At 54.1% G+C, this 26,185-nt stretch overlaps 1 protein-coding gene across 2 annotated transcripts; it reads left to right on the top strand.

Annotated features, from left to right (window-relative positions):
* The first annotated feature begins 244 nt into the window (after positions 1 to 244).
* On the top strand, positions 245 to 21,664 carry PNKD (PNKD metallo-beta-lactamase domain containing). 2 transcript variants are annotated; one of them, XM_024763159.1, is made up of 9 exons: positions 245 to 407; positions 15,297 to 15,412; positions 15,579 to 15,658; positions 16,310 to 16,368; positions 17,076 to 17,168; positions 17,545 to 17,708; positions 18,415 to 18,501; positions 19,401 to 19,516; positions 19,735 to 21,664. In XM_024763159.1, exons 1-9 carry the CDS (start codon positions 247 to 249, stop codon positions 19,906 to 19,908), a joined length of 1,050 nt encoding a protein of 349 aa, XP_024618927.1. In that variant the 5' UTR covers positions 245 to 246; the 3' UTR covers positions 19,909 to 21,664. The 2 variants fall into 2 exon arrangements, with proteins under 2 accessions (XP_024618927.1, XP_024618926.1); XM_024763158.1 differs by having other exon boundaries at positions 15,546 to 15,658.
* The last annotated feature ends 4,521 nt before the right edge of the window (positions 21,665 to 26,185 follow it).

Below are 26,185 nucleotides of genomic sequence, written 5' to 3'. Positions count from 1 at the left end.
GGCGGGGCCAGGCCACCTTCAGCCGGGTGACATTCGAGGAGTGCACCAGGCCAGGGACGGCGAGTGGGCGGGTGCGAACGCGAGTCAATGAAGGGGCGGGACCAGAACGCCCCCAGTCCCCCAGCTTGCGGGTGCAGGGGGCGTGGCCCCAACCCCTCAGGTTCTCCAAGTGGGGGCCTGGGCCGAGTCGTCGCGTAGCAACGCCCCGCCCCGCCCCCTGGGCGGCCTCGGGCGCCTGCCCCCAGCATGGCCTGGCAAGGCTGGCCTTCGTCGTGGCTGTGGGTCGCCAGCTGCGGGCTGCTGCTCCTGGTCCTCGTCCTGCTCGCGAGCCCCAGCAGCTGCCGAGCGCAGCGGACCCTCCGTAGCCTGTTCATGGCGCGTAGCAAGCGGCTGCTCTTCCGAATCGGGTTCGTGCCGGCCTCCGGCGGGATGCGGGGCTCGGGAAAGCGGTCGCGCTGGAAAGGGGGACTGAAGAGGGGTGCCGGGGGAGGGTTTAGGGGTTCTGACGGGGCTAGGGCTAGGGGATCCAGGGCCAGATTAGAGCGATTGGAGAGGCAGGCTGGAGAAGCCACTGATCTCGGGGGACTGAGGAAGAGAAGTTGGGGGTGGAAAATTGGGTTGGGTTGGGGAAAGCAGTTGGCGGGGGGGGTGGGGTGGGGAGCAGGCCAGGGTAGCCAGAGAAAGGGGGCGTTGAGAGGACATCTGGAGAAAAGAGCCAGATGAGGGGCTGGAGACAAGGGAGCTGGAAAAGAGAGCAGGTGCAGGAGCCCGGGCTCCCGCCACCCCCGCAAGTTCCTCCAGTGGGCAGGTGCTGGTGAGAAGGAATGTCTCAGACCTTCTAAGTCTCACGTGAAACCGCTAACTCCTTCCATGTGTCCCTGTCCCTCTCCCCATCGCTCAACTCCCTACCATTCAATGTAAGCTCTTCTGTCCCAACTCTGTAGGTCGGTCTATCCCTTTCCTTCAGTCCCCTCCCCCACCCATCCTGGCCCCTGTCATAAGCCTCAGGCTGTGAAATCCGACCCTAATCACTCAGCCCGACTTCTCGCTGGTTCACTGACCTCCAGCGACTTTTTCCTTTCTGACCACCCTCCACCCCCACCCCAGTCCTCATTCTTCCCTTCCACCTACTTCTACTCCTTCCTGGGCCAAGCAAGGGTGGCGACCAGCCCTGTTCTACCACAGAAACACTAAGAGGCAGGGAAGGAGCCACAAGAGGAAGGCTTCCTAGGGTCTCTATCCCCTTCCCGTTACCAGCAGGGCCGGGGGGCAGGACCTCAGGCCCCCGTTGAAGCACGTGATGTTGGGCCTGGGAACTATGGGAGCCCTGGCCCCAGGCCAGGCTCGGGGGAGGACCTAAGCCGGGAATTTCCTGAGTTTCAGAGAAGACATTGTACAATTCACCCCTCCTCCCCTGACCACCCCAGATATCCCAGAAGCTTCACCCCTAGGACTGTGCTCACACTCACTCTTAAGACAAAGAGATATAAGGGCCCAGTGGGGGGAAAACTGGAAAAACATAGGGTGGGGGGGAATCTTGCACGTGTGCCTTTTGGGGTATTTGCATCTCTAATAGCCCAAACAGTGGTCACATTCTCAATGATGCTCCAACTAAGTCACCACTGCTCTGCATTAAAATAATGAGATTTACAAATATTCAAATATCTGCATATTTAGGATTTAAAAGAATATTTCTCCTTACAAAATTTATGGAAATTTGATTGCTCTATTTGGGGAGGGATTTTTAAATCTACTTCCAGCTTTCAAAATTGGTAACATTGAAATCACACAAATGGCCTGAGGAAGTGAAAAATAAGTTTCCACAAGAGACTGGAATCAGAAGTCCTGAGATCAAAATTCCCAAGGTCGCCACCTCAGGATCCTGAGGGTTTGGCTAGTCCTAGAACTTGGGGTGTGGGAGTTTCCAAATCCTCAAACTTGGAATTCTCAGAGAGCTTCTTTGGAATTCAGTATTCCGTGGGCTTTCCTGTGGCGGGATTTCAAGGTTGCCTTGGAATCAACTCCCCAAATTTGCAGAGCAGAAGGGCGTGCCTGGAATCAGAATCCCAGATCCTGCCCCTCCAGGGTCTGGGAAACAATCAGTCCAGTCCCTTGGGGGAGAAGCCGCTGGCTGCTGGGAGGGACGGGGGGTGTTAGCAGGAAACGGTCTGAGGGAAATGGGCAGGTGTCAATGCTGTGAGGGTGCCTCCAGGAAGGATGGAGAGGGAGGGGGACAGGATGGGGCAGGACATGATGGGAGGGGCAGAGCACATGGGCACACTCCATCCTAAATGTGTGGCTGAGAGGACCACAAGTAGAGGATTCTGTTGGAGGCTGGAAAGTGGACGATGGAGATAGGAAGCAATGGCTGGGAGAGGAGTCGTTGATGTTATCATTAATAACAATACTCACTGGTGTTTGACAGTGTTATTAAGGGCTTTCCTCAAACATAACCACCATTGTCTTGAGATGGGGATAACGGCACAATGGAGGGTTGATTTGGGCTAACCTGAGGTAGACACACACATTTGGGACTCTGCGGGGCCTGGGAGGCAGCGTGGAATAGTTAAGCACATAGCATGTGGGGACAGACAATCTGCTTTAGAATCCTAGCTTTTGTTCCTTAGTAGCCACGTGACCTTGGACAAATAACTCAGCCTCTCTGTGCCTCAGTTGTTTGCATCTGTAAATGGGCCTGGTGATAGTGCCTATCTCACAGGGCTCCTGTGAGGATCAAATGAAATTCTACAGAGGGCCTGGCTTGTAGTAAGTGCTCAGGAAATGTTAGCAATTGCTCATTCTATAGCATGGGGGATGGGTGGGAGGGAGGATACATGGTGCTGGGCCATGGCTCCTTCTGGAGCTTCCTTTTTTTTTTTTTTTAAATAGGCGCCCAGATAGCTTTAACTGGGGAGGCTTGTCTGCTTGTTTTTTTTTTTTTTGGCCACACCATGCGGCTTGTGGGATCTTAGTTACTTGACCAGGGATCTAACCGGTGTCCCCTGCAGTGGAGGCATGGAGTCTTTTTTTTTCTTTTATAAATGTATTTACTATTTATTTTTGGCTGCGTTGGGTCTTCGTTGCTGTGCATGGGCTTTCTCTAGTTGCGGAGAGCTGGGGGCTACTCTTTGTTGCGGTGCGCGGGCCTCTCATTGCAGTGGCTTCTCTTGTTGTGGAGCATGGGCTCCAGAGTGCGCGGGCTTCAGTAGTTGTGGCACACAGGCTCGGTAGTTGTGGCGCACGGGCTTAATTGCTCCGTGGCATGTGGGATCTTCCCGGACCAGGGCTTGAACCCGTGTCTCCTGCATTGGCTGGCGGATTCTTAACCACTGTGCCGCCAGGGAAGCCCGAGGCACGGCGTCTTAACCACTGGACCACCAGGGAAGCCCCTCACTTTTTTTTTTTTTTGGAGCTTCCTTACATGCTTCTACTCCTGTCTTCCAAGCCTATCCTGCCCACGTACCCATCAGGAAATCCCACAACCCTTCATTCATTCAGTGACCCCCCTAACTGCCCTGGGTCGAGATTGCGGGATCACTGATACGAGCGGAGTCTGGTCGCCGTTCTCAAGGGGTCGGGGAGAGGAGCATGTGAACAGGCACCCTAACTGGCAGGAGGCAGGGCGTGACAGTTTCCCCAGGAGGAGCAGGGTGTGCTTGAGGAGGCTGGGATCCGGAATGTGTGCTCCCCTATGTGTGCCTCCTACTTCATGCCTCAGTTTCCCTTTTGCCCCTTTGCCTTCTCAGTGGTAGTTGAGGAGGTTTAAGTAGAGAAAGGGCCCCTGAGCAGAGCCTGTCTTCAGGGGGTGGGGCGGGGACGGGGGTGAATGGGGAATTAGGCTGGGAATGCCTTGAGAATGTCTGAGAAAGTGGAAAGCACTCGGCCTCTGGATGGACAGTCCTAGCTGACAAAACCTTCCCACCCTCCCTGACCAAGTGCTCTCTTCACTCCTAAGCATAGATGATCTTTCTTGAACCTCCTGACCCAAGTGAAACCAGCTGTCTCAGGACAAACCTTGCTTGCTCCACTTCTGAAAGAGGAAAGCCCTTCTCTGGGGCCAGTGAGGACCACTGGCTTGATTTCAAAGGGTGGCAAAGGTCCTGAGCTGAGGACTCTTGAGTGAATGACCTACCTGCTCGTGGCCCGAAGAAAGGCCACATAGAGGCAGTGGTCTGGGCCATCCACAGCACAGCCTGCAGGAAGGGAGCAGGGAGGGTCCTTCTCCTTTCTGCAGGCCTTGGGACCTTGGAGAGCTGCAGTGTCACCATCTACAGCGGCCCCTCGGCTGGATGGCTCCCAGTGCCCCCTTCCCCAGGCCACGTTGCCTACAGAGTGGAGTCCACACCCCTCACCCAAAGGGGCTCTCCCACATCCCCTCCGGACCCATCTCCCCCAATCCCATCTTCCCCAGGCTCTGTGTTCTTGCTGTACTTCTGTCTGGGGCCTGCCAGGCCTTCCTCCCTACGTCAAATTTTGTTGCATCAAAGCTCATCTTCAGGGCTTCCCTGGTGGCGCAGTGGTTGAGAGTCCACCTGCCAATGCAGGGGACGTGGGTTCATGCCCTGGTCCGGGAAGATCCCACATGCCGCAGAGCGGCTGGGCCCGTGAGCCATGGCCGCTGAGCCTGCGCGTCCGGAGCCTGTGCTCTGCGGCGGGAGAGGCCACAAAGGTGGGAGGCCCGCGTGCCCCAAAAAAAAAAAAAAAAAAAAAAAGCTCATCTTCAAAATATATCCAAAATCGAGCACTTAACCCACCTCCACTGCTACAACCCTGGGCCAGCCTGTGGTCGCCTCTCACCTCATCTCCTAAATTGACAGCTCCCTTCAGCCTTTGTACCCCCAGCGCACGCTCAGCATCGCAACCAGGATGAAACTGTTAAGACTGAAGTCAGAAGTGTGTCACTTCTCTGCTTAGATGCCTCCAGAATGGCTCAAAGACCCTGAGTGGCCGCCGATCCCCAACCTCACTTGTTTTTGGTATGCTGTTCACCTTGCTCATTGGGCTTCGGCCATACAGGCCACTTTGTTGTTCCTCAAACACTCTGAGACAGTCTAACCTCCAAGACCTCTCGCTGTTCTGTCTCACTAGAACTTTCTTCCCCTAGATGGCCACATGCCTGTGCCTCTCTTCCTTCAGGTCTCTGCTCAAATGTCACCTTATTCGAGAGGCCTACCCTGACCACCCTGTGTAAAAACAGCAAGGCCCCCACGCCTGCGCTCTGTTACTCTACGCTGCTAGCTTATTCTCCGTAGTACGTATCACCGCATGACATCCTGTATATCGACTTGCCTATTGCTTATTGGTTTTCTTTCCCAACCTGAATATGAGCCACATGAAAGAACAAACTTCTTTCACTGCTCTATCCCAGCTTCCAGAACAGTGCCCGGCACAGAGCTGGTGCTTGTTAAAGGGCTTTTTTTTTAGCACCTTTATTGGAGTAGAATTGCTTTACAATGGTGTTAGTTGCTGCTTTATGACAAAGTGAATCAGCTATACATATACATATATCCCCATGTTAAAGGGCTTTTAAATGAATAAATAGCTTGGCCCAAGTCCCATCTCCTCTACGAAGCCTGCAGCGCTGTCTCCCCTCCTAGAGCCTTCACTGCATATTCTTGCTAATTCTTGCATCAGGTGTTCAGAGGTGTGATTTCCCCACTGGACTCCCACAGGCCTAGCCCAGGGAGCAGGACTGAATCAAGAGGGCCTGGGATTAGGGTGAGGGAGGGAGCGGGGGCGTGGGGGAGGAGGCACCAAAAAGAACAGACCGAACCAAACAAACCCCAGGGGCCTTGTCTGGGCAGGTGGCCTGGGATTTCAGGCAAGGAGACAGAAATAGTCCAGGCCTCCTGCGCCGGACCAAGATCCAGCAAAGAGGCCGCCAGCAATGCCTGCGTCTCTGGTCCTCCCAAGAGCCCTCAGCAGCCGCTCTCCCTCCCCCCTGGGAAAGACGGTGACCCAGGATGGGTATGGAGACAATAGACACAGGCCCCGTGGTCTCCCGCTCAGGCCTGTGTCTTGACCTGACGCAGGCACTGCCCCTCTCCTGGTCATGGGGAAATGGTCCCCCTACCCCCCAAGGCCTGCTGGCAGCTTCCAGAAACTCTCACTCTTGAGGGCCTTTTTAGCTATCTCCTTATCTTCAGTTTCCTCAGTTCTGAGAAAGCACAGAACAGCTAGTGGCTCGATTTGTTCCTGAGGGGCCTCAGAGCAGGCTGTGCTCCAGTAGGACTCTGTGTCCTGGTGGCTGTCCAGGTCCCTCAGCCCTCAGACAGGCATTTCCGGTTTGGTTTCATAAAGACTGCCTGTCACTGGTCAGATGCAAAGCCTGGGAAAACCTGGGTCCCGGGGGTGCAGGAGAGGAGAAGCCAAAAGCACCCCCCCGACCAGAGAAGCCTCTCAGCCTGGGCTTGCTGTCCAGCTGGTAGAGTCTGGGGCCAGGGCCTAGCTGGGACAGACAGCCCCCAGGCCTCTCTCAGAGCTGCCCAGGATGGCAAGACTGCTCAAGGGAGGAGGGGGAGAAGAAGGGCTTCATTGTGTGTTCTCCACAGCCAGCCAAAAGAAGGGGGTGGGGAGGGGCTGTGTCTCACTGCCCCAGCTGTCCCTGGTGGCCTCCCATGGGCTGGAGGTTCAGGCTCAGATACCAAAGACGCCACACTCTGGTTCAGCGAGGCGAGGAGTGAAAGGTATGCCTGTGGCTCTCACTGGGGCGACGGGGTGCTGTGTCCTGTAGCCCCGACCCGACCCGCGGGGAGGGCCCTCAGGCACCTTCCAGGCTGCCCCAGGCCTGCCGCCGCCACCCCAGCCCCGCCCTGCAGAGTGGTTTTTCTGTCTCCCAGTGGGTCCCAGAGGACCAATTAGGAAACTTTCTTTTCTTTTTGGTGAGGCCACAGTGGGTAGTTCTGGGCCCCAGAACTGCTGAATCAGAATCCAGGAGGGGCGGGGTGGGGGGCAGAGCCGGGGTAAGCAAAAGAGGAAAATGTCAGAATCTTTTTGTTTCACCAGCACTCCGAGATCGTTCTGATGCATTCGGGCACATTCTGACCCTGCTTGGGGACCCTGTGGCAGGGAGTTAGAATTCCACATCAGGCCCTGGGGAGGTCAATGTCATCTTGTAAGTCACGTGAACTTCCTGGACTCAGCTGCTCATTCAGAGAGAAGGAGCACTTGGGGTTTTTTCTTTTTTTTTTTTTAATTTAATTTAAATTTTTTATTTTTGGCTGCGTTGAGTCTTCGTTGCTGTGTGCAGGCTTTCTCTAGTTGCGGCGGGCAGGGGCTTCTCTTCGTTGCGGTGCGCGGGCTTCTCATTGCGGTGGCTTGTCTTGTTGCGGAGCACAGGCTCTAGGCGCGCGGGCTTCAGTAGGTGTGGCACGCGGGCTTCAGTTGTAGCGCACGGGCTTAGTTGCTCCGTTCCATGTGGGATCTTCCCGGACCAGGGCTCGAACCCTTGTCCCCTGCATTGGCAGGCAGATTCTTAACCACTGCGCCACCAGGGAAGCCTGAGCACTTGGTTTTACAGAGAGAGAAACTGAGGCTTGGAGAGTGAGTTCCTGCTTCTTGCCTCGGGCAACAGAAGAAAGGAAGCTGTGGGGCCGCCTTACAGGAGGCAGAGAAGGCCAGGTTCTTCCCAGGGACTCATTCACTTCCACATTGTCCCACCTTTTTTCCTAAATTCTCTTCTCCATCTGGCTCGTGATGCTCCCCATGGAGCCATCCACCCAGTCATAAGTCCAGGGTGGAGAATGGCAGAGCCTAGATTGAAAGGGGTCTTCTCCTGAGAGTTACGGGGGTCTCTGACCCTCTGTAGTCCTCGGGGAAACTGCTGCATATGTAAGGAGTTGGTCTGGGGAGAGAATTCACAGCATTCAAAGGGGTCTGTGTCTCAAAGAGACTAAAACTAGTGCTCCAGGAGGTCCCAGAGGCCAGATCCTGGGCTGTGTGTCTGGAACACTGTAACCACCCTGACAGATCAGTTTTCCCAGCAGAGGCCCTCAGAGGAGCTGGGTCTGCCCCCAAATAGTTCAGGCCCACTCATCTCATCCTACCCTTTTATTTGGGGTTTGCAACGGTTAAGAGTGTGGACTCCGGGGTCAGGCTGCCTCAGGTGAATCTCTGCCGCTCTGTGATCTTCAGCAAATCCCTTCCCCCCTTCTCTGGGCTCCATTGTCCTTGTCTGTAAAATGGAGGAAATAATGATACTTGCCTCAGGGTTGCTTGGAGGATGACAGGAAATAATTGATGGGAGGCACTTAGCTCACAGGTGGGGTCTAGGAAAGCTGTGGGAAAAGTCATTATTATTAAAGATGAGGCCAGTGGGCTCTGGAGAGATGCTCTAACCTGTATGGGCATAGCTGGGACTATGGACCCATCTTCAGACCCCCTTTCCTCTGTCCTGCCGCATCTCTTCGACTTTAGAAGTTGGGATTTTGTGCCCCAGTGACACTGCCCCATCCATGCCCTTGGGTCTTGGTGAGCTGCATGGCAGAGCAAGTTGCTCTACCATGTGCGTGCAGCTGGGAGAGGGGAGGGACTTGGAAGCAGGCGGGTGAGGAGGGGAGGGGAGAACAGGGGCAGAGGTAGCTGTAACTTGGGCCCTGGATGCTCCCACCGGCCCTCACAGGATCCACTGGCCTGGCACGGGGCCAGTCAGGTGGGGCCGCAGTGTTGACAATCCTCTTTCTGTGCCCATCACTTTATTTTTTTTTTAATAAATTTATTTATTTATTTATTTTGGCTGCACTGAGTCTTCATTGCTGCGTGCGGGGTTTCTCTAGTTGCGGCGAGCGGGGGCTACTCTTTGTTGTGGTGCGCGGGCTTCTCATTGCAGTGGCTTTTCTTGTTGCGGAGCACGGGCTCTAGGCACATGGGCTCAGTAGTTGTGGCACGCAGGCTCAGTAGTTGTGGTGCACGGGCTTAGTTGCTCCGCAGCATGTGGATCTTCCCAGACCAAGGCTCGAACCCGTGTCCCCTGCATTGGCAGGCAGATTCTTAACCACTGTGCCACCAGGGAAGTCCTGTGCCCGTCACTTTAATACCTGCACGCCTGGCCCTGCCCTGCCTTTCCTGGTCGCTAAGCCAGCATTTTGTGGGTCCCAGTTCTGTGCTGGGCTAGTGCTGGGGGCAGCCATGGGGGTGCAGAGGAGCCACGAGGAGAAGGCTGGTGACTGCCTGCCCCCTGCATGGCGCTGGTTAGGGCTCCGGGTAGAAGTTGATAAGGCCCAGCCACTGCAGGGCTCACCTGCCCCTGGAGGCACGGGGAGAGGCTGAGTGCCCCAGATGGAGCAGGGGAAGATAGCTTTCTGCTGGGACAATCGGGCCGGGTTTGAGCCCAGCCCTGAAGGATGCTTAGGGTTCTAGTAAGTAGAAAGGCCTGCAGGGTATTCCAGGCTGAGAACTCCCCGGGAGCCAGGCAGGACTGTAGTTCTGAAATTTTAATGAGTTGTTTCAGGCATTCAGAAGAAGATAGATAGTATAACAATCCCCCCACCTCTCAGCTTAAGAAAGAAAATATTACAGATGCTGTGAAGCCCGTGCCCACCTCCCCACCCACCTTCTCCCTGCCCCTGAGGAAGCCCTGCTAATGTGCGTGTTGACTATCTCCTCAGCTGCCTTTATTCTTTTACTGTTGATACATATGTCTCTGTCCCTAAACAATACCAATGATGGTCTTGCGTGCTTTGGCATTTTAGATAAATACCGTCAGGTTACCTGTTTTCTCTGTGGCATGTCTGTGCTTGAGCTCTGCAGGCTGAGGGTTGGTGCTCTAGATCATTCGCTTTCCTGGATGTATGGTCTTCCACGGTCTGAACAGGTCACCACTTATTTATCCACCGTGCCTTTGACAGACATTTAGGCGGGTCTGATTGTTCACTCTTGGGACACGGCCGTACGGGAGGAGGGGGCAGAGACTTGCCTCCTCCCAGCCCACAGAGGGCTTGCCTGGGGGTTGGACACTCTCCCATCAGCAATGCAGAGCCACTGAAGGCTTTTGCGCGGGAGCAGGGTGCAGTCAAAGGAGGCGCTTTAGGAACTTAAACGTTTGCCAGAAGTTTGCAGTTTGCTTCAGAGGCAGAGAGCTGGATGAAGGAGGCTTTCCTAAGGGCCTCACTGAGAGCTTCTAGGGCCTGTTCCCAGGGGTGAGCCCATGCGGGGGAGGTGGGTGGAAAGCGAAATTGAGAGGAATCCTGTCTGGGTCACCTACACTGGGGAAAGGGTTAAAGGGGTGCTCAAGTTCTGTAACTACGAGGATGACAGGGCCTTTCCTAGAAAGAGAGGCAGCAGGAGGAAGAGCTGACCAGCGTGGCTATGGACCCTGGTGATTGTGACACAGCCGAACGGCTGATGCAGGAGGAGGCGGAGCTCAGGGACTTGAGAGACTCGTGAGAAATTCATTGTCAGGGAAGGACCAGGCCTGGAGAGAGTGGCCCAGGGCCACTAGGTCCTCAGGCCCCTCCCCCCGCTCTGCACCAATCCGGACCTCAGGCCCACAAGGGCCACCCCGGCCAGCACAGATCTCAGGTCTGGCAGCCATCCCCACCTTTCTCCATCTCCAACATCCCCTCTAGGCCAGGCACTCGTCATCTCCCCCACTGAGTGACTCAGCTCCCCTGCCACCTTCCACTCTGCTCCCTTTCACTGTACCTTCTGACAGCGACTGAGCGAGGTCTTAATAAAGAAAGTCAGGGCTTCCCTGGTGGCGCAGTGGTTGAGAGTCCACCTGCCGATGCAGGGGACACGGGTTCGTGTCCCGGTCCGCGAAGATCCCACATGCCGCGGAGCGGCTGGACCCGTGAGCCATGGCCTCTGAGCCTGCGCGTCCGGAGCCTGTGCTCCGCAACGGGAGACGCCACAACAGTGAGAAGCCCGCGTACCGCAAAAAAAAAAGGGAAGTCAGAACACATGCTTCCCCACTTTAAAACCCACCAGCAGTTTTCCACCTCCTCTCCGTGGCCTGGCGCCTGCGCACCTTGCTGACCCCTTCTCTGGCTAGAGACTTCGATGCCTCCTGGCAACTCCTAGAACGTGCCCTACTCGTGCCTGCCCCAGGGCGCTGGTGCTACGCACCCCCAGACAGTCTGCACTGCTGTCTCCCTCATCTGTCTGTTCCCTGCTCAAGCGTCGCCCTCAGAGAAGGAGCCTCCCCCGACCACCCTGTCTACAGTAAGACCATCTTCCTTTCCCACGACAGTTAACGGCTTGCATGTCAAGTGTTTTGATTTCCGGTTTGGTGTCTGTTGGCTGCTCCTCTATGTTGGCAGGGTGCCATCTCTCTTGTTCTCTGCCGTCCGCACCCTGTCCAGCATGTGCAATAAGTACCTGCTGGAGAAAGTCAATGAAAGAGCAGGGCCTTGTTTACTGCAGCTTCTGCTGCACCTTCATCTTCGCTGGAGCACAAAGCACATATAATAAGTATCCAATAAGGGAAGACAGGGAACATTTGCCAGTCCCTCCCAGATGTGGACGGCCACGTTCTAGCAGCTATGAGGGGTGCCTGGCTGAATCTGGGAAGGAAACGGCAGTTGCTAAACACCTTCCACCTGTCAGGCCCTGGAGAATGTTAACATTTGTCATCTTGTTGTATGTCAATGAATCTTCACACAGATGAGAAGCCTGATCTGTGAGACCATTGACTTGCCCAAGTTCTCAGACCAAGGATGGACCAAGCCGTGACTGGAACCCAGACCTTTCTGTTGCCAGAGCCCCTGCACTTTCCATAAGCCTAAGTAGGAAGAAATGAAGTCAGGAACAGGACTCCGGGCATGGATGCAGGGTGGTGTCCGGGCACAGAGGAAAGGGTGATTTTATTTTCTTATTTATTATTTAAAAATTTTTCATTTTGAAATCATTTCAGAGTTGCAAAGTTCGTACAAAGAATTCCCATGTACCCCTCACCCAGCTCCCCTGAACGTTAACATCTTTCATAGCCATGGTACAGTTATCAAAACCAAGAAATCAACGTCCATACAAACTAGTAACCACTCTCTAGACTTTACTGAAATTTTGCACACTGTCCCCCTAACATTCTTTTTCTGGTCTGGAGTCCAATCCAGGGTATTTAGGTTGTTCCAACCCATCCCCTCTGGCTGGGCATCTCTGCTGTGCCAAGTCTTCGTTAGTCCAGCATCACAGCAGGGAGAAAGGAGAGAATCAGCAGCTCCCACTAGCTCTCACCCCCCCTCCGGGTGTTTGGTACCTCTCACTTGCCTGTTCTTGGTGTCCCTTCCCCAGATTCTCACACGGCCTTTCCCTCACTTCTTGGAAATGTCACCTCCTCAAAGAGGCCTTCCGTGACTGACTACCAGATCTAGAATAGCAGCTCCTGTCCTCATTGTCTGTCCTTTTGCCTTGTTTATTTCGTCATCTTCACTTGACAGTAAGTTTATTGTCCTGTCTGTCCCACTAGAATATAAGCTTCAAGAAGGCAGGGACTCTGCCTTACTCACTGTGTGCCCAGAGCAGGCTAATAGCAAGGCCTCACTAAATATTGTGGAATGAGTGAAAGTAGGAAGTGGCTGAAATGGGTTTAAAAATAAAAACGGGATCTATGAAAAAACAGACATAAAGACACATCAAGGATGGCAAGGGGCTTCCCTGGTGGCACAGTGGTTAAGAATCCGCCTGCCAATGCGGGGACACAGGTTTGAACCCTGGTCTGGGAAGATCCCACATGCCGCGGAGCAACTAAGCCCGTGTGCCACAACTACTGAGCCTGTGCGTCACAACTACTAAAGCCCGTGCACCTAGAGCCCGTGCTCCGCAACGAGAAGCCACCGCGATGAGAAGCCCGCGTACTGCAACAAAGAGTAGCCCCTGCTCGCCGCAAGTAAAAGAAAGCCCACGTGCAGCAACGAGGCCCCAACAGAGCCAAAACTAAATAATTAATTTTTTTAAGAAAAGGATGGCAAAACCCCTCCACAGCGCGTCTAGATTCCCAATGGATACAAGGGCATGGGCACACAGAGCTGGGACAGCCATGATTCACCTTCAGCTAAATTGTTTCGACCAAACTGTCATGGAAACGTGCTTGGTTTCGATCAAATTGTTTGCAGACAGATCAGGTTGCTCTTCCCAAAGGGGCCTGAAGAGCGCCTGCCCCTGCTGCCTCCCCGACACAGACACAGCAAGCCTCTGTAGGGATTTAGGGCCCTTCGTCCACATCCCCACCTCAACTTTTCTGTCTCAGGCTTAATCAGCCAGAACCACCCCCCACCCCTTTTCTGACTGCCTTGCCCTGTAAGCCTGAGCACTGGCCGACCCCGCCCACACCCCAGCCTCAGCCTGAGCACTGGCCGACCCCGCCCACACCCCAGCCTCAGCCTGAGCACTGAAGCAAAGGGTCGACACAGACACAGCAAGCCTCTGTAGGGATTTAGGGCCCTTCGTCCACATCCCCACCTCAACTTTTCTGTCTCAGGCTTAATCAGCCAGAACCACCCCCCACCCCTTTTCTGACTGCCTTGCCCTGTAAGCCTGAGCACTGGCCGACCCCGCCCACACCCCAGCCTCAGCCTGAGCACTGAAGCAAAGGGCCTGAGACCACACCTGCTCATGCTCTGCAGGGCCCAGTGTAAGATGGGATTTTACAAAAAGGAATTTGGAGTCTGTTGCTCGAAAGGCAGGAAAGAGGTGCCACATAAGGTACTAAAATATAAAGCCTTTCCTTTCTTCTATGATCTCTCTCTTGACTTGCCGACTTGCCGTGATGTTTTTAATTTGCTACTTAATGTCATTCTGAGCAGAGGAGTACTTAAAATCTTAACTATTAGCATGAATTATGCCATTCATTATATATCATGCAGTGCCACTTTTAAATGCAAATACAAGAACATTTAGCTCATATGTGGGATCACCGAAACTACATAAGTCACGTTTCTTAGCTTGTACGTGGATATGTGTTATGTTCCGACCAGAACGGTGGAAATGTGGCACCGAACTAACTCAGCTGTTTTTATTTCACTTCTTGATACGTGCACATTCTCCCGGCTCTCTCTGCTTTCAGCTTACTGATGAGCAGGAGGGGCTGGAAGGAGAAGGACAGGTTGGTTGCCTCTTTCCCTTTCCTTCTGTAGCAGCATCGTTTGCAGCATCAGTGGTGGGATCATACAGGGAAGTAACATGATAAGGGTTCCTTGATCATTTGTGTTTCTTAGAACACCATTGCCTTCTTGATGCATTTCAAGCAAATTCTAGTTTGAACCCAAAGTGTGGCTTACGGGCCAGCCAGTGCCCACCACCCCACTCTTTACTCATAGATGTACACTCACCTGTATTCACTTTGGGCCTTGAATTTCCACACATAGAGGGTCCACCAGAATTCTGTGCTCATGGCCATCGCAAACACGGTGTGTGGGGGGCAGCAGGGACGGAGCAGACACATGTCGTGATGTTGTGTGTACCACCTCTGCTTGCATGCATGTTCCATTGTCCCATCAGACTTCACTTACAAGACACAAGTTCAAAGAGAAAATCGTTAAGAATTTCAAGATGGCAACAGCAGAGCATCACACCACGTGCGGGGCCTTATGTGACTGCCGGGTCGCACACCTGTGAAGCCAGCCCTGCGTGCTGGCATCCTGTATTTGGGGGACTCTGTCACTCGCAAGTCCCCTCTGTTCCTCATGCCCCCTTTTCACTGTGTAGCCTGGGATGGCCTGGAATGGAGGCAGGTGGAGGGAGGGAGTGTGGTCAGCTCATCCAGCCTCACCACTGCCTGCTTCCTCCACCAAACAGCCAAACAGAACCTTCTACACTTTCCCTAAGTAAACCCTGCTGTCTGCTGCCTCTGGGCCTTGGCCTATTGTTTCCTCTACCCCAGTTGTTCTCAGAGTTGTGGTCCCTGGGTCAGCAGCATCAGCATCAGCTGGAGCTTGTTAGAAATGCAGATTCCCGAGCGCCACCGCAGACTGGCTGAGTCTCAAATACTGGGATGGGGCCGAAGAATCCGGTCTTCAGCAAGCCCTGGGCATGACTGCGACACACCGCTGCTCTTCCTGAAATACTGTTCCCACCTCATTGCAGCTTCCTAACGCCTATACTCCTTTCACTGAATAAAACCCTCACCCTCCGTTCTCTTCTATGAATTCCTCAGCTCACATCTCGCCTGGTGAGCTTGGGGGTGTTTCTGTCTCATTCTCCATCTTGTCCTGAGTACTGAGCGGGGCAAACAGCACACGATAAGCGATGGTGGAGTTGCATTGACTCAGGGGGTGACTGAGGGAGTGGAGACATGGGACCTGGGCTTCACGGAGGGTCTGGGCTAGAGGGGCAGGGCTGAGCACAGACGTCCCGTCCTGCAGGTACAGCCTGTACACCCGCACCTGGCTCGGGTACCTCTTCTACCGCCAGCAGCTGCGCAGGGCTCGGAATCGCTACCCCAAAGGCCACTCCAGAACCCAGCCCCGCCTCTTCAATGGTGAGCTCTGGCCACGCCGGGCCAGCATCGCCCCAAACCGTGGCCACCCTCCCAGCCTACTCCCCATCTCATACCCCCGACTGCTGGGCTGCCCGCCCCATCACCCCGCCCACAGCCCATCTTTGTTCCCCAGGAGTGAAGGTGCTTCCTATCCCCGTCCTCTCAGACAACTACAGCTACCTCATCATCGACACCCAGGCCCGGCTGGCTGTGGCTGTGGACCCTTCAGACCCTCAGGCCGTACAGGTGAGGGGAGGATGGGGTCGGGGGTACCTGGGGTCACCTTGAGGACTGGCAGCTTCTCCTTGCTAGAGAGAGGCTGACCCTGCCCTCTGCCAATGGGATGTGCCCCCCTCCATGTGCACTCACACACAGACCCTGACACACATGTGCACAAAGAGACCACCAGAAACACACCATGGGGAGGGGCTCAGTGTCAGGGCATGGCGGGGGGGAAGGGGGAGGGCAGCAGTGGGGGAATCAGAGCCAGAGGGCAAGTGGTGCTGACCCAGGACTGCGGGTCTAGGGAGTTTTCTTCCGCCTCTCACTCTCTGTGGCCCCCTTTCTGACCCTCGCTCTTCTCTCCTCGCCTCTGTCTGTCGTGTCTGGGCGTCTTTATCATTCCCTCTTGTTACTTATTTATCTGTGTGTGCGTGTGTCTGTGTGTCTACCCCCTCCACGAATCTCCCTCTCGCTTGTGCCCAGGCTGGGGCTCAGCTGCCCCCCTTTACCCGGCCCTCTCTTCCCCACCCGCTTCTCGTTCTCTGGCTTCATCCCCTCCTTCTCCCTCATCTCTCCCTGCTCGCTTCTCCTCTCCTCTCCTCTCCACCCAGCACCCATGCCCCTGTTTCCCTCTGCATCCTGTTCCTCAGTCTCACTGCCCCCTCTCTCCTCTAGGCTTCCATTGAAAAGGAGGGCGTTAACTTGGTTGCCATTCTCTGCACCCACAAGCACTGGTAAGGGGCTGAGGTGGGAGGTCTGGGTGCAGATCCTCTTCCCTGGCTGGCCCCTGCCCCGGCTGGGCTTGCCAGGACTGGGTCCCATGAGAACAGGCTGGGCCGAGAGTCAAGAAGTCAGTATGGGTGGACACCATCCTCATGAAGTCACTGGGGCACCAGCAGAGAGGGAGGGGGAGGGGCGGTCTCCCACTGCTCTACTTACCAGGCTTCTGAAGCACCAGAGGAGAATGGGGCAGGCATTTACCTTCCATTCCGTGCGGGCGTGTGTGCTGGGCATGGGCAAACCTTGTAATCTCTAACATCAAGGAGCTTATAGTCCAATAGGGGAGACAGCCCTGTATGGAAGTGTACAGCGATGATAAACAGTAACAACTGTGACAGTTGGCACAGGGTACGGTGGCAGGGGCACCAGGGAGGGTGTGATCAGATCCACTTGGAGGAATTAGAGACTGATGACCCTGGAGCTGAGAGTCCAGAAGATCAGTTGGCATTAGTTGGTGATGAGGGGAGGGGTGGCAAGTTGTTGGGACAACATTCTGGGCAGGGGGACAGCTTGAACTAAGGCCAGAAGAGGTGTGGACAGCTTGGTTCAGTCCAGAAGCCAGGAGTCCCATGTCTCAGAGACCTGGAGACGCTTGGGGAAGAAGGAGGCAGGAGGCCCAGTACAGTTGCCCCTTAAAGACCCTGCCTGTGCCATCCTACAGGGATCACAGTGGAGGGAACCGTGACCTCAGCCGGCTGCACCAGGACTGTCGGGTGTATGGGAGCCCTCAGGACGGCATCCCCTACCTCACCCAGTAAGTCCTTGACCCAGGGATGGGATGGCCCTTGTGGACCCTTCCCCTCACCCCCCATCCTTTAGTCACATGTTTCAGGGGTGTCAGCAGGTGGATCTTTGCTGATGCCCTTCCTGGCCCTTAAGAGAGTAGATCACAGCCCATCTGAAGACTGCCACTGCCCATCCCCCAAGTGATCCAGCCATAGTCCCCAAAAGAGAAAGCAGGAGGGCTTGGGTCTGAAGTCCTGGGCACTGGGGGTGCCTTCTTTCTCTCTGGTGGGGAAGCCCCCCTCCTGTACATCACCCATTCCCTTGGGCCTGGGCAGGGCAGGGGAGGGAGGATCAGCATGGCACAAGCTCTAGAGCCTTCTCTCCACTATTGCCTCGCTTCTCAGTCCCCTGTGTGATCAAGATGTGGTTAGTGTGGGACGGCTTCAGATCCAGGCTCTGGCCACCCCTGGCCACACACAAGGCCATCTGGTCTACCTGCTGGATGGGGAGCCCTATAAGGGTCCCTCCTGCCTCTTCTCAGGGGACCTGCTCTTCCTCTCTGGCTGTGGTGAGTCCCCCAAAAGGGAAGAGGGAGGAGGGGGGACAAGAGGGAGGGAGAGAGGCCAGAGCAGGGGCCCAAGGACAGCCACAGCTCCACGCAATGCATGAAAACATTGGTTTCAGTACCCATGTTGCCTCGGCAGTTACTCCCGCCTTTGTTACCTCGATTTTTCTTTTATATCCTCACGACTTCCCGCGGGGGATGGACAGAATGAGGCGATGCCTGTAACTGAGTAGAGACCTCGAAGGGCATTTGTTTCCACTGGGTGGAGCCTGGTTCTCTGATACAGTGACTGGCAAGACTAGTTACAAAAACTTGAGAACCCCTGAGTGAGAGGGTGATCCTGTCGGTGGGAGGATCACAGGTCCCAAGGTGCATGGAGTCCCAAAGACAGCACAGGCAAAGAAAGAAGTGCTCTACGGAAAAGAGCAACCCTATATCAAGAGGGCTTGGAGCCACAGAACTCAGCCTGAAGGTTCTGCAGCCCCTCTATCCGCATGTCAATATGTGCAATGGGCTCAGTTGCGGTTGAATATTTGGGCCCAGCTCCCAGAGGGAGGGAAGGAGTAGATGCCAGAGAAGTGGGCACGGCAAGGGCACGGCTGAGGGCTGGTGGCCAGCCCCAGCTGTACAAGCTGGTCCCCACCCTTTTCATGTACCTTACCGTGCTGTGTGGTTCTTGTACCTAACACATACCTTCTGACCCTACCAGGACGGACCTTTGAGGGAACCGCAGAGACCATGCTGAGCTCACTGGACACCGTGCTGGGGCTGGGGGACGACACTCTGCTGTGGCCTGGTGAGGTGCCCCTCCCTCACACCCCCAGAGTCCCAGCCGACTCAGCTCCTGGCCCAGAGGGGATACAGCTCCACCTCTGGTGGCTCCTGGGAGCCAACTCTAGCAGTGGGGGCAGAGCTCCCTTCTGTTTGCAGAACTGGCTCTGTAAGGACTCTGCTTCCCTGGCAACCAGCCCACAGCCTCTTGGGAGCCCTGTAGGTCCCAGAGCATCCCTGGGAGATGGCTGATTTTTCATAGCCAAAGCCTAGAACAGAAAATTGCCTTTGCTTAACGAGCAAAGAGGGGCCTTAAATCCATTCTGCATGGGTCATTGCCTGCATCCATCATCCACACACTGTACGTCCATCATCCATATGCACGTACATGGAACATCCATCCATCCATACGTAGGTGCATGTGTGCATTGCATATCCATAGTTTCTAAAACACATTTACTCATATCTCAGTTAATCCTCAGAACATACATGCATCCATTCATTCATTCGACAAATACTTTATTGAGCACCTAACGTGTACCAGGCCCTGTTCCAGGCACCAGGAACACATAATTTTATAGTGGCATTATTATTTTCCCCACTTGCCAAAGGAGAACATTGTGGCTCAGAGAAGTGCCATGACTTGACTGAGGTCGCACAGCTGGGCAGAGCCAGACGGGCTAGAATGCAGGTCTTCTGGCTCCAGGTCTGGTGGTTTTCCCCCCTGAAATGCTTCTGCCTCTTCACTCGTGGCTGACTTGTGCCCACATTTAGAGAAACAGCTCCATGTGGTCGGGGCTTCTCTGGAAGCATTGCCCCTCCTCCCCAGTCGTCAGGTACCCATAGCCTGCGGGTGGGGAGGACTTTTTCTGACCGTACCCATCTCACTCTGCCCTGTGTCTTGGCCCCCATGGCCATCCCTAGGCCACGAGTACGCGGAGGAGAACCTGGGCTTTGCAGGCGTGGTGGAGCCCGAGAACCTGGCCCGGGAGAGGAAGATGCAGTGGGTGCAGAGGCAGCGGCTGGAACGCAGGAGCACGGTGCGAGGCTTGGGGTCCAGGAGGGGCCGAGGGCACTCCTGAGAGAGGGCTCATCCCTGCGGACCCTGCAGGGCCCTCTCCAGAGCTGACATATTTGGCACAAGGGCCTTCCAGTGAGAACTTCTGGACCCTGGGATGGGGCGGTGTGGGCGTTCTTCCCTTGTTGGGTCTATTTTCCAGATTCTCCCCACCAAACCCGGGTGCCTCTCGCCCCACAGTGCCCGTCCACCCTGGGAGAGGAGCGCTCCTATAACCCATTTCTGAGGACGCACTGCCTGGTGCTGCAGGAGGCTCTGGGGCCAGGCCCAGGCCCCACGGGAGACAATGGCTACTCCCGGGCCCAGCTCCTGGAGAAGCTCCGCCAGCTGAAGGACCTACACAAGAGCAAGTGACCCCACCACAGCCCAGCCCAGCCCCCCCGCCCCCCACCCCTGTGGTGGGGAAGCCACCCACCATGGCTCACACCACACCTTCCCTCTCACTGCTTCCACCACCACCTCCGTCAGCCCATCAAGCCGGCACCACGCCCCGACCCGGGTCGGGGGGAGAGGAGGGGCAAGGCAACGAGAGCCTGAGACCGAGAGGAAGGGGGCTGACAGAAGGCTTGGAGACTCCGTGGGGTGAGGCTGAGCCATCGAGGGCAGAGCTAATCGGGAACCTCCCCTCCTCCCTTCCTCTGTTCCCGTGATGGCAGTGAGGATGAAGAGGCCTCACTCTCACTGTAGCCTCTGAACTCAGGGCAGCAGGAGCCATGAACAGGTTGAGTCCATCTTCCCCCTCCTCCCATCCAGGGCAGGGAAAGAAACTCACTCCCTCAAAGTGGCCTGAGGTGTGGTGCCTTGGAAAAGTGGTCACTCAGAGGGGTACCTGGGCTCTGGTTTACTGAGAGTCTGCCCCTCCTCCCCCAGCCTCCCTGTTCCACCTCCACCCGGCCCCCATGCAGGCATTTTTCAAACAGCCATTTCTGAGAAAGAGGAAAGGGCTGGAAGCCTGGCTGTGGACAATCTCTGCCTCGGTGACTCCCCTACTGCCTGGAAGGCGGAGGATCCTGGTTGCCAAGGAAACTTGACCTCTGGCTGAGGAGACACCAGGAGGCTGGGATTGCAGCCCCACTGTCTTGTAGGTCACACATGCTCCCTGCACAGCTGGCCTCTGCCCCTGCCCTGGGCCAACAGGGCCCCTCCTCCCCAGGGGACCAGAGAGCCATCGTCCACCAGGGCAACTCTGGTTTTCTCATTATGGCCCGTATTCTGAGGAACTCCTGCTTTATCCTCAACCCTTTCCTCTTTTAGTTAGTAAAGCCATTCATCTCGCCCTTTACGGTTGGCCAAAGACATTCCCAGGTCATTTCTCATTTGGCCCCTGGCCCCATCATGGTGGGAGCAGGGGATTTGCGCAGCAGAGAGCAGAAATCAGAAGTCCAGGAGCGGAGAGCTCTCAAATGAGTGGCAGCTTCCAGGACCCCAAGCCTGGGCCCTTCCCCTCTGTTCAGCCCTCCCTCAGTTCAGCTCCTCCTCTGGCCTTGTGTCCAGTCCCTTTGGGGCTGCAGTGAGGACTCCGATTGTCCTCAAGCGGGCGTAACTTGGGTCAGCCAGGAACCTTCTCTTCCTGGGTGGAAGCTTTCCTTCCCTCAGGCTCTACTGTCCTCTGGGGTGCCTCTGAGATGTCTCCTGCTCTCAGTTTCTCCTCATCATCCTGCCTCTGCCTTCCTCTCCAGCCACAGCCTCTGGAGCCAACTTCAGCAATACCACCAGAATAGAGCTCCCCGCCCCTCAAAACATGCAGTTCATGCCTCTGTGCCTTCGCTCATGCTGTTTCATCAGAATGGAATGCTATTACCCTGCTCCTCCTGCCTTGTCTGCCTGGCAAACACCTATTCGTCTCTCAGAATCCCCCTCAAAGGCCCCCTCCTCCAGGAAGACCACCCCCGTGTCCCTCCCCCTCCAGGCTACCTCTCCTCTTTGTAAATGCTTCTGTTGTGGCACTTATCATACTGTATTTTAGTTGTTTACATGTTTGTCTCCCCTTCTAGACTGTGAACCTTTCAGGGCATGGACTGTATCTTATGCATCTCTGTATTTCTGCGCCTAGCACGGTGCCTGGCACACAGTAGGCGCTCAATAAATGTTGAATGAATGAATGATTTAACCGAGGCTTGATCCCTCAGTGGGCTTGTCTTTATTGCTTGTTCCGTTTTCCTGTCTGGGTTACTTGCTTACTTGGAGTGACTGCTCTTCCAGAGCTTTGGGCAGAAACGGCGCTCTAAATATACCCTTCCATGGCTCGTGAGCATTTGTCCAGGGTTTACAATTTGCCTACCTCGGTGTTTTCCAAAGCTTGAGATGAACAGGAGTGCCGCTGGCCACAGGAGAGATAGCTTTACCTGGTCACCGCACAGCAGTGAATGTGCTTCAACGGCAAGGCTTTGGTGCTGACCTCCCTTTAACGCCTTTCTAACTGACAGCCAGACTCCAGGTCGGCAGTCTAGGGCAACTATCTTGAGTTAAAGTTTAACAGCATCATTTTGTGTTCATTGTGTCTATCTTTGGGGTCAATATTTTTGACAAGCGACACCAGTTTTCAATTCGTGGAAGTGATTAAAGGCACAGGCACGTCTCATTTGACTGTGCCTCTATTGTGTTTTGCAGATATTACGTTTTTTTATAAATCGAAGGTTTGTGGCAACCCTGCATTGTCAGATGATGATTATCATTTTTTTTAGCAATAAAATACTTTGAATTAAGGTATGTACATTGTTCTCTTTAGACGTAATGCTGCTGCACACTTAACAGACTATAGTGTAACGAAGCTCTTATATGCACTGGGAAAAAATTTTTTTGCGTGACTCCCTTCATTGCAGTATTTGCTTTATTACGATGGTCTGGAACTGAACCTGAAATATCTCCAAAGTGTGCTTGCATTTATTGAAATAGGAAAATACGAAGTAAAGGTGACACTTGGCTACGGCAGAATTCTTTTTTTATATTTATTTATTTATTTGGCTGTGTTGGGTCTTAGTTGCCACAGGCAGGTCCTGTAGTTGTGGCACTCAGGCTCCAGAGTGCGTGGGCTCTCTTGTTAAGGTACCCAAGCTCAACAGTTGTGGCGCGTGGGCTTAGATGCCCTGTGGCATGTGGGATCTTAGTTCCCTGACCAGGGATCGAACCCACGTACCCTGCATTGGAAGGCCGATTCTTAAACACTGGACCACCAGGGAGGTCCCTATGGCAGAATCCTTAAAGGTGGCCTTGGTGTGGCTGAAGACTGGGAAGCACCGGCTTGGCTCCACATTTCCTGGGCCCCCCGGCCACAGCTCAGCCTCCCCTCTTGGCATCCCTCACCCCAAGCCAAGGACCTTGGCACTGGTCCTCACTATCCGGGCTCAGGGCTGCATCTGGGGTGGGGGTGAGGGAAGGAGCCGTGGGCCTCACCTTCCTGAAAAAGGGCAGTCTCTGTGCTCTGTAATTGTCTCTTGACTGGGCAAGCCCCAGGGCCAGGTCACTCTGGGTATGCCCAGCTTCAAGGGACAATTGCTAATGGTTCTCTAGGGCTTGGTGAAGCATTTTCCCAAGGCCTTGGCTGATTGTCTCACTGGAGCATCAGTCCTGAAGAATGACACATGTTTCTCCTGGAGCCAGCACTGACCAGCAATAACCGGGACACCTATTCTTTGCTTGCAGAACAGCAGGAGTGACAACTGGCCTTAGAGACCTGGGTTCTAGTCGCAGCTCTGTTACTCAACATCCAAGGACCTTGGGCAAGTAACTTCCCAGACGTCAGTTTCTTCACCTTCCAGTGGAGATGACAACCTTGAATGAGACATAACCCTTTCAAGTGCAAGTGACAAACACGCAGCCGAAAGGGGCTTAAACCAAAAGGGAAATTTATCAGGTCATGAAATTGAGAAGTGTAGGATTATGTCATGGTGACTTCAGGCATGAATGGATCCAGGGATTCAGAGGCATCTTCATCATTCAGCTCTGCTTTCTTCTATATTGATATCGTTCTCTGTCAGTCTTTCTCCCTGTAATGGAAAGATGGTCTCTAGAAGTTCCAGGTTTACGGGCTACTAGTTCATCAAACATAGCAGAACCTCTAATAGCCCCAGGGATTGAGTTTCACTGGTTCAGCTTGGATTATATGCCCAATGCTGAGCCAATCATAGGAGTTAGGGGAATGGGCTTCTTTGACTGGCCAGGTTAGGTCACGTGACCACACCTGGAAAGGCAGTGTCAGACCCAACTGAAACACAGTGCACCAAGAGTGGGGAAAGGGTCCCCCAGAGGAATAGGGGGCCTGATACCAGAAATGATGCAAGGCAGCAAACTCATAAGCCTTCACCAACAAGGCCACTTATTTGGAGGCTATTAGAAGAGTTAGACGAGAAAGGCATATGAAGTCACTTTGGAAAATGCTACATGTGATTTCTGGTGCCATAATTCATTATAGAGAAGAAATGGAGGTAGACACATGGCCTCAAAGGTGTTTAAATAATACTTAGTTTAAAAAATAACCTGGGGGTTGGGCTTCCCTGGTGGCACAGTGGTTGAGAGTCCGCCTGCCGATGCAGGGGACACGGGTTCGTGCCCCGGTCCGGGAAGATCCCACACGCCACGGAGCAATTAAGCCTGTACGTCACAACTACTGAGCCAGCGTGCTGCAACTACTGAAGCCTGTGTGCCTAGATGTAGCCCGTGCTCTGCAACAAGAGAAGGCACCACAATGAGAAGCCCGTGCACCACAACGAAGAGTAGCCCCTGCTCGCCACAACTAGAGAAAGCCTGCGTGCAGCAATGAAGACCCAAGGCAGCCAAAAATAAACTAATTAATTAATTTAGAAAAATAATAATAACCTGGGGCTTCCCTGGTGGCGCAGTGGTTAAGAATCTGCCTGCCAATGCAGGGGACACAGGTTCGAGCCCTGGTCCGGGAACATCCCACATGCCAAGGAGCAACTAAGCCTGTGTGCCACAACTACTGAAGCCTGCGCGCCTAGAGCCCGTGCTCCACAACAGGAGAAGCCACCGCGGTGAGAAGCCTGTGCACGGCAACAAAGAGTAGCCCCCGCTCACGGCAACTAGAGAAAGCCCACGTGCAGCAATGAAGACCCCACGCAGCCAAAAATAAATTAATTAAATAAATAAATTAATTTTTTTTTTAAATCCTGTAAGCAGTTCGTTTTTCCCTGAATCACAGGCTGTCTCTCTCTTTTTTCTAAATCACAGAAAAGGAGAAAGGGAGGGGCAGCCTTAGAACTTCCCAGGAAGGACAGAGAACAGGATAAGTTGTAGAAGAGCCCTGTGTGTCCACATGTGTGTGTTGGTGAGGGGTTGTCCTAGTCCTCCCAGGCCCTGGCCACAAATGGAGCCTTTGAAAGCAGGTGGGAAGCTAACCCTGATGGTCAGTAAACCCTAAGCTTGGGCCAAAGGCAGGACAAAGTGGAAGAAAGAGAGAGGACTTGCACTGGTCTGGATTTGAATACAAACTCTGACACTCCGTGGGTAACTCCAGACATGGGACTCATGTCACCGAGCCTCCTTCTGGAGTGGCTGGGAGACCCAAATGAGATGCACAACGGTGTTCGTTGAACAGCAGCCTCTTTTTCCTCTCAGTGTTATTAATAAACTTAGTGCTAGTCTATCAGGGACAGTAGGGCAAAGAGATTAAGAACATGGACTCAAGCCAGCCCATCTGGGTTGGAGTCCACACCTTCCATTTATTAACTGGGTGAACTTGGACAAGTTACTGAACTTTTCTGTGCCTCCACTTCTCACCTGTCCAATGACGATGATGCTAACACCACCTTAGAAGCTGATTGTGAGGATTAAGTGCTTACTACCAGCAGAGCTCAGCGTGTAGGGTACCCTCTCTACGGTAATGGTTGTTGTTCAATAGATGCCAACCCCAGCTGCCGGGAGGGAACATGCTGTCCATGTCACAGGCTCAGAAAGGCGTACCTGCCCAACACAGCCACACGGCTAGTACGTCAACCACTCCAGAGCATCCTTCCCCTGGCGTATCAGGCCCTAAGGGGGGATGGTAACAAGGGTCCTTAACAGATCTCTTCCAGATGGTTAAAAAAATAGACAACAAACTGGATGTTGATCCTTCTGTGATCCACTTTTCCAAAATGCTTTCTCCTCTAAGCAGCTAGCAGGAAACAGCCAGCATCAAGCAGGAAGGAATCTGGGGGGAGTGAGAGAGTTGAGAACATGGGCTCCCAGGAGGTGGGAACCTGTGTGGATAGGCAGGTGGGGGTCCTATGCAGCTAGAGGAGCCTGACCAAGGGGAGGTGAGGGGGACCAGGGGTGACAGGAGAACTCTAAAGTGTAGAGGGCTCAGGGAGCAAATTTTCCCTCAGGCCAGGAGTCCGGAATAGCTGGGATGGGGGGGCACAATAGGGAGGGGGACTATGTGGGCACCCCTTATAGAGCATCTAAAATAGAACAGTTTGCTTCTTGGGTTTTTTTGGCCATAAGGCATGTGGAACCTTAGTTCCCAGACCTGTGATCAAAACCACGCCCCCTGCAGTAGAAGCACGGAGTCTTAACCACTGGACCGGCAGGGAAGTCCCTGCTTCTTTTTTTTTTTTTTTTAACACTTTGTCCAAATCAAAAAGATTTTGTTCAACTTTATGTAATTCACATATGAAAGCAAAACGGTTTGCTC

This window comes from Neophocaena asiaeorientalis, unplaced genomic scaffold (genome assembly GCF_003031525.2).
Source record: "Neophocaena asiaeorientalis asiaeorientalis breed wild unplaced genomic scaffold, Neophocaena_asiaeorientalis_V1.1 scaffold86, whole genome shotgun sequence".
Taxonomy (NCBI): Eukaryota; Metazoa; Chordata; class Mammalia; order Artiodactyla; family Phocoenidae; genus Neophocaena; species Neophocaena asiaeorientalis.
Note: the sequence above shows the minus strand (reverse complement) of the source record. Positions and strands in the feature narration are given on the sequence as shown.

Coding starts and splice junctions, on each gene's coding strand:
- PNKD (XM_024763158.1), top strand. CDS start 247: ATGGCCTGGCAAGGCTGGCCTTCGTCGTGGCTGTGGGTCGCCAGCTGC. Junction 16,369..17,075: donor CTCTGCACCCACAAGCACTG/GTAAGGGGCTGA, acceptor GCCATCCTACAG/GGATCACAGTGGAGGGAACC. Junction 17,709..18,414: donor GCTCTTCCTCTCTGGCTGTG/GTGAGTCCCCCA, acceptor TGACCCTACCAG/GACGGACCTTTGAGGGAACC.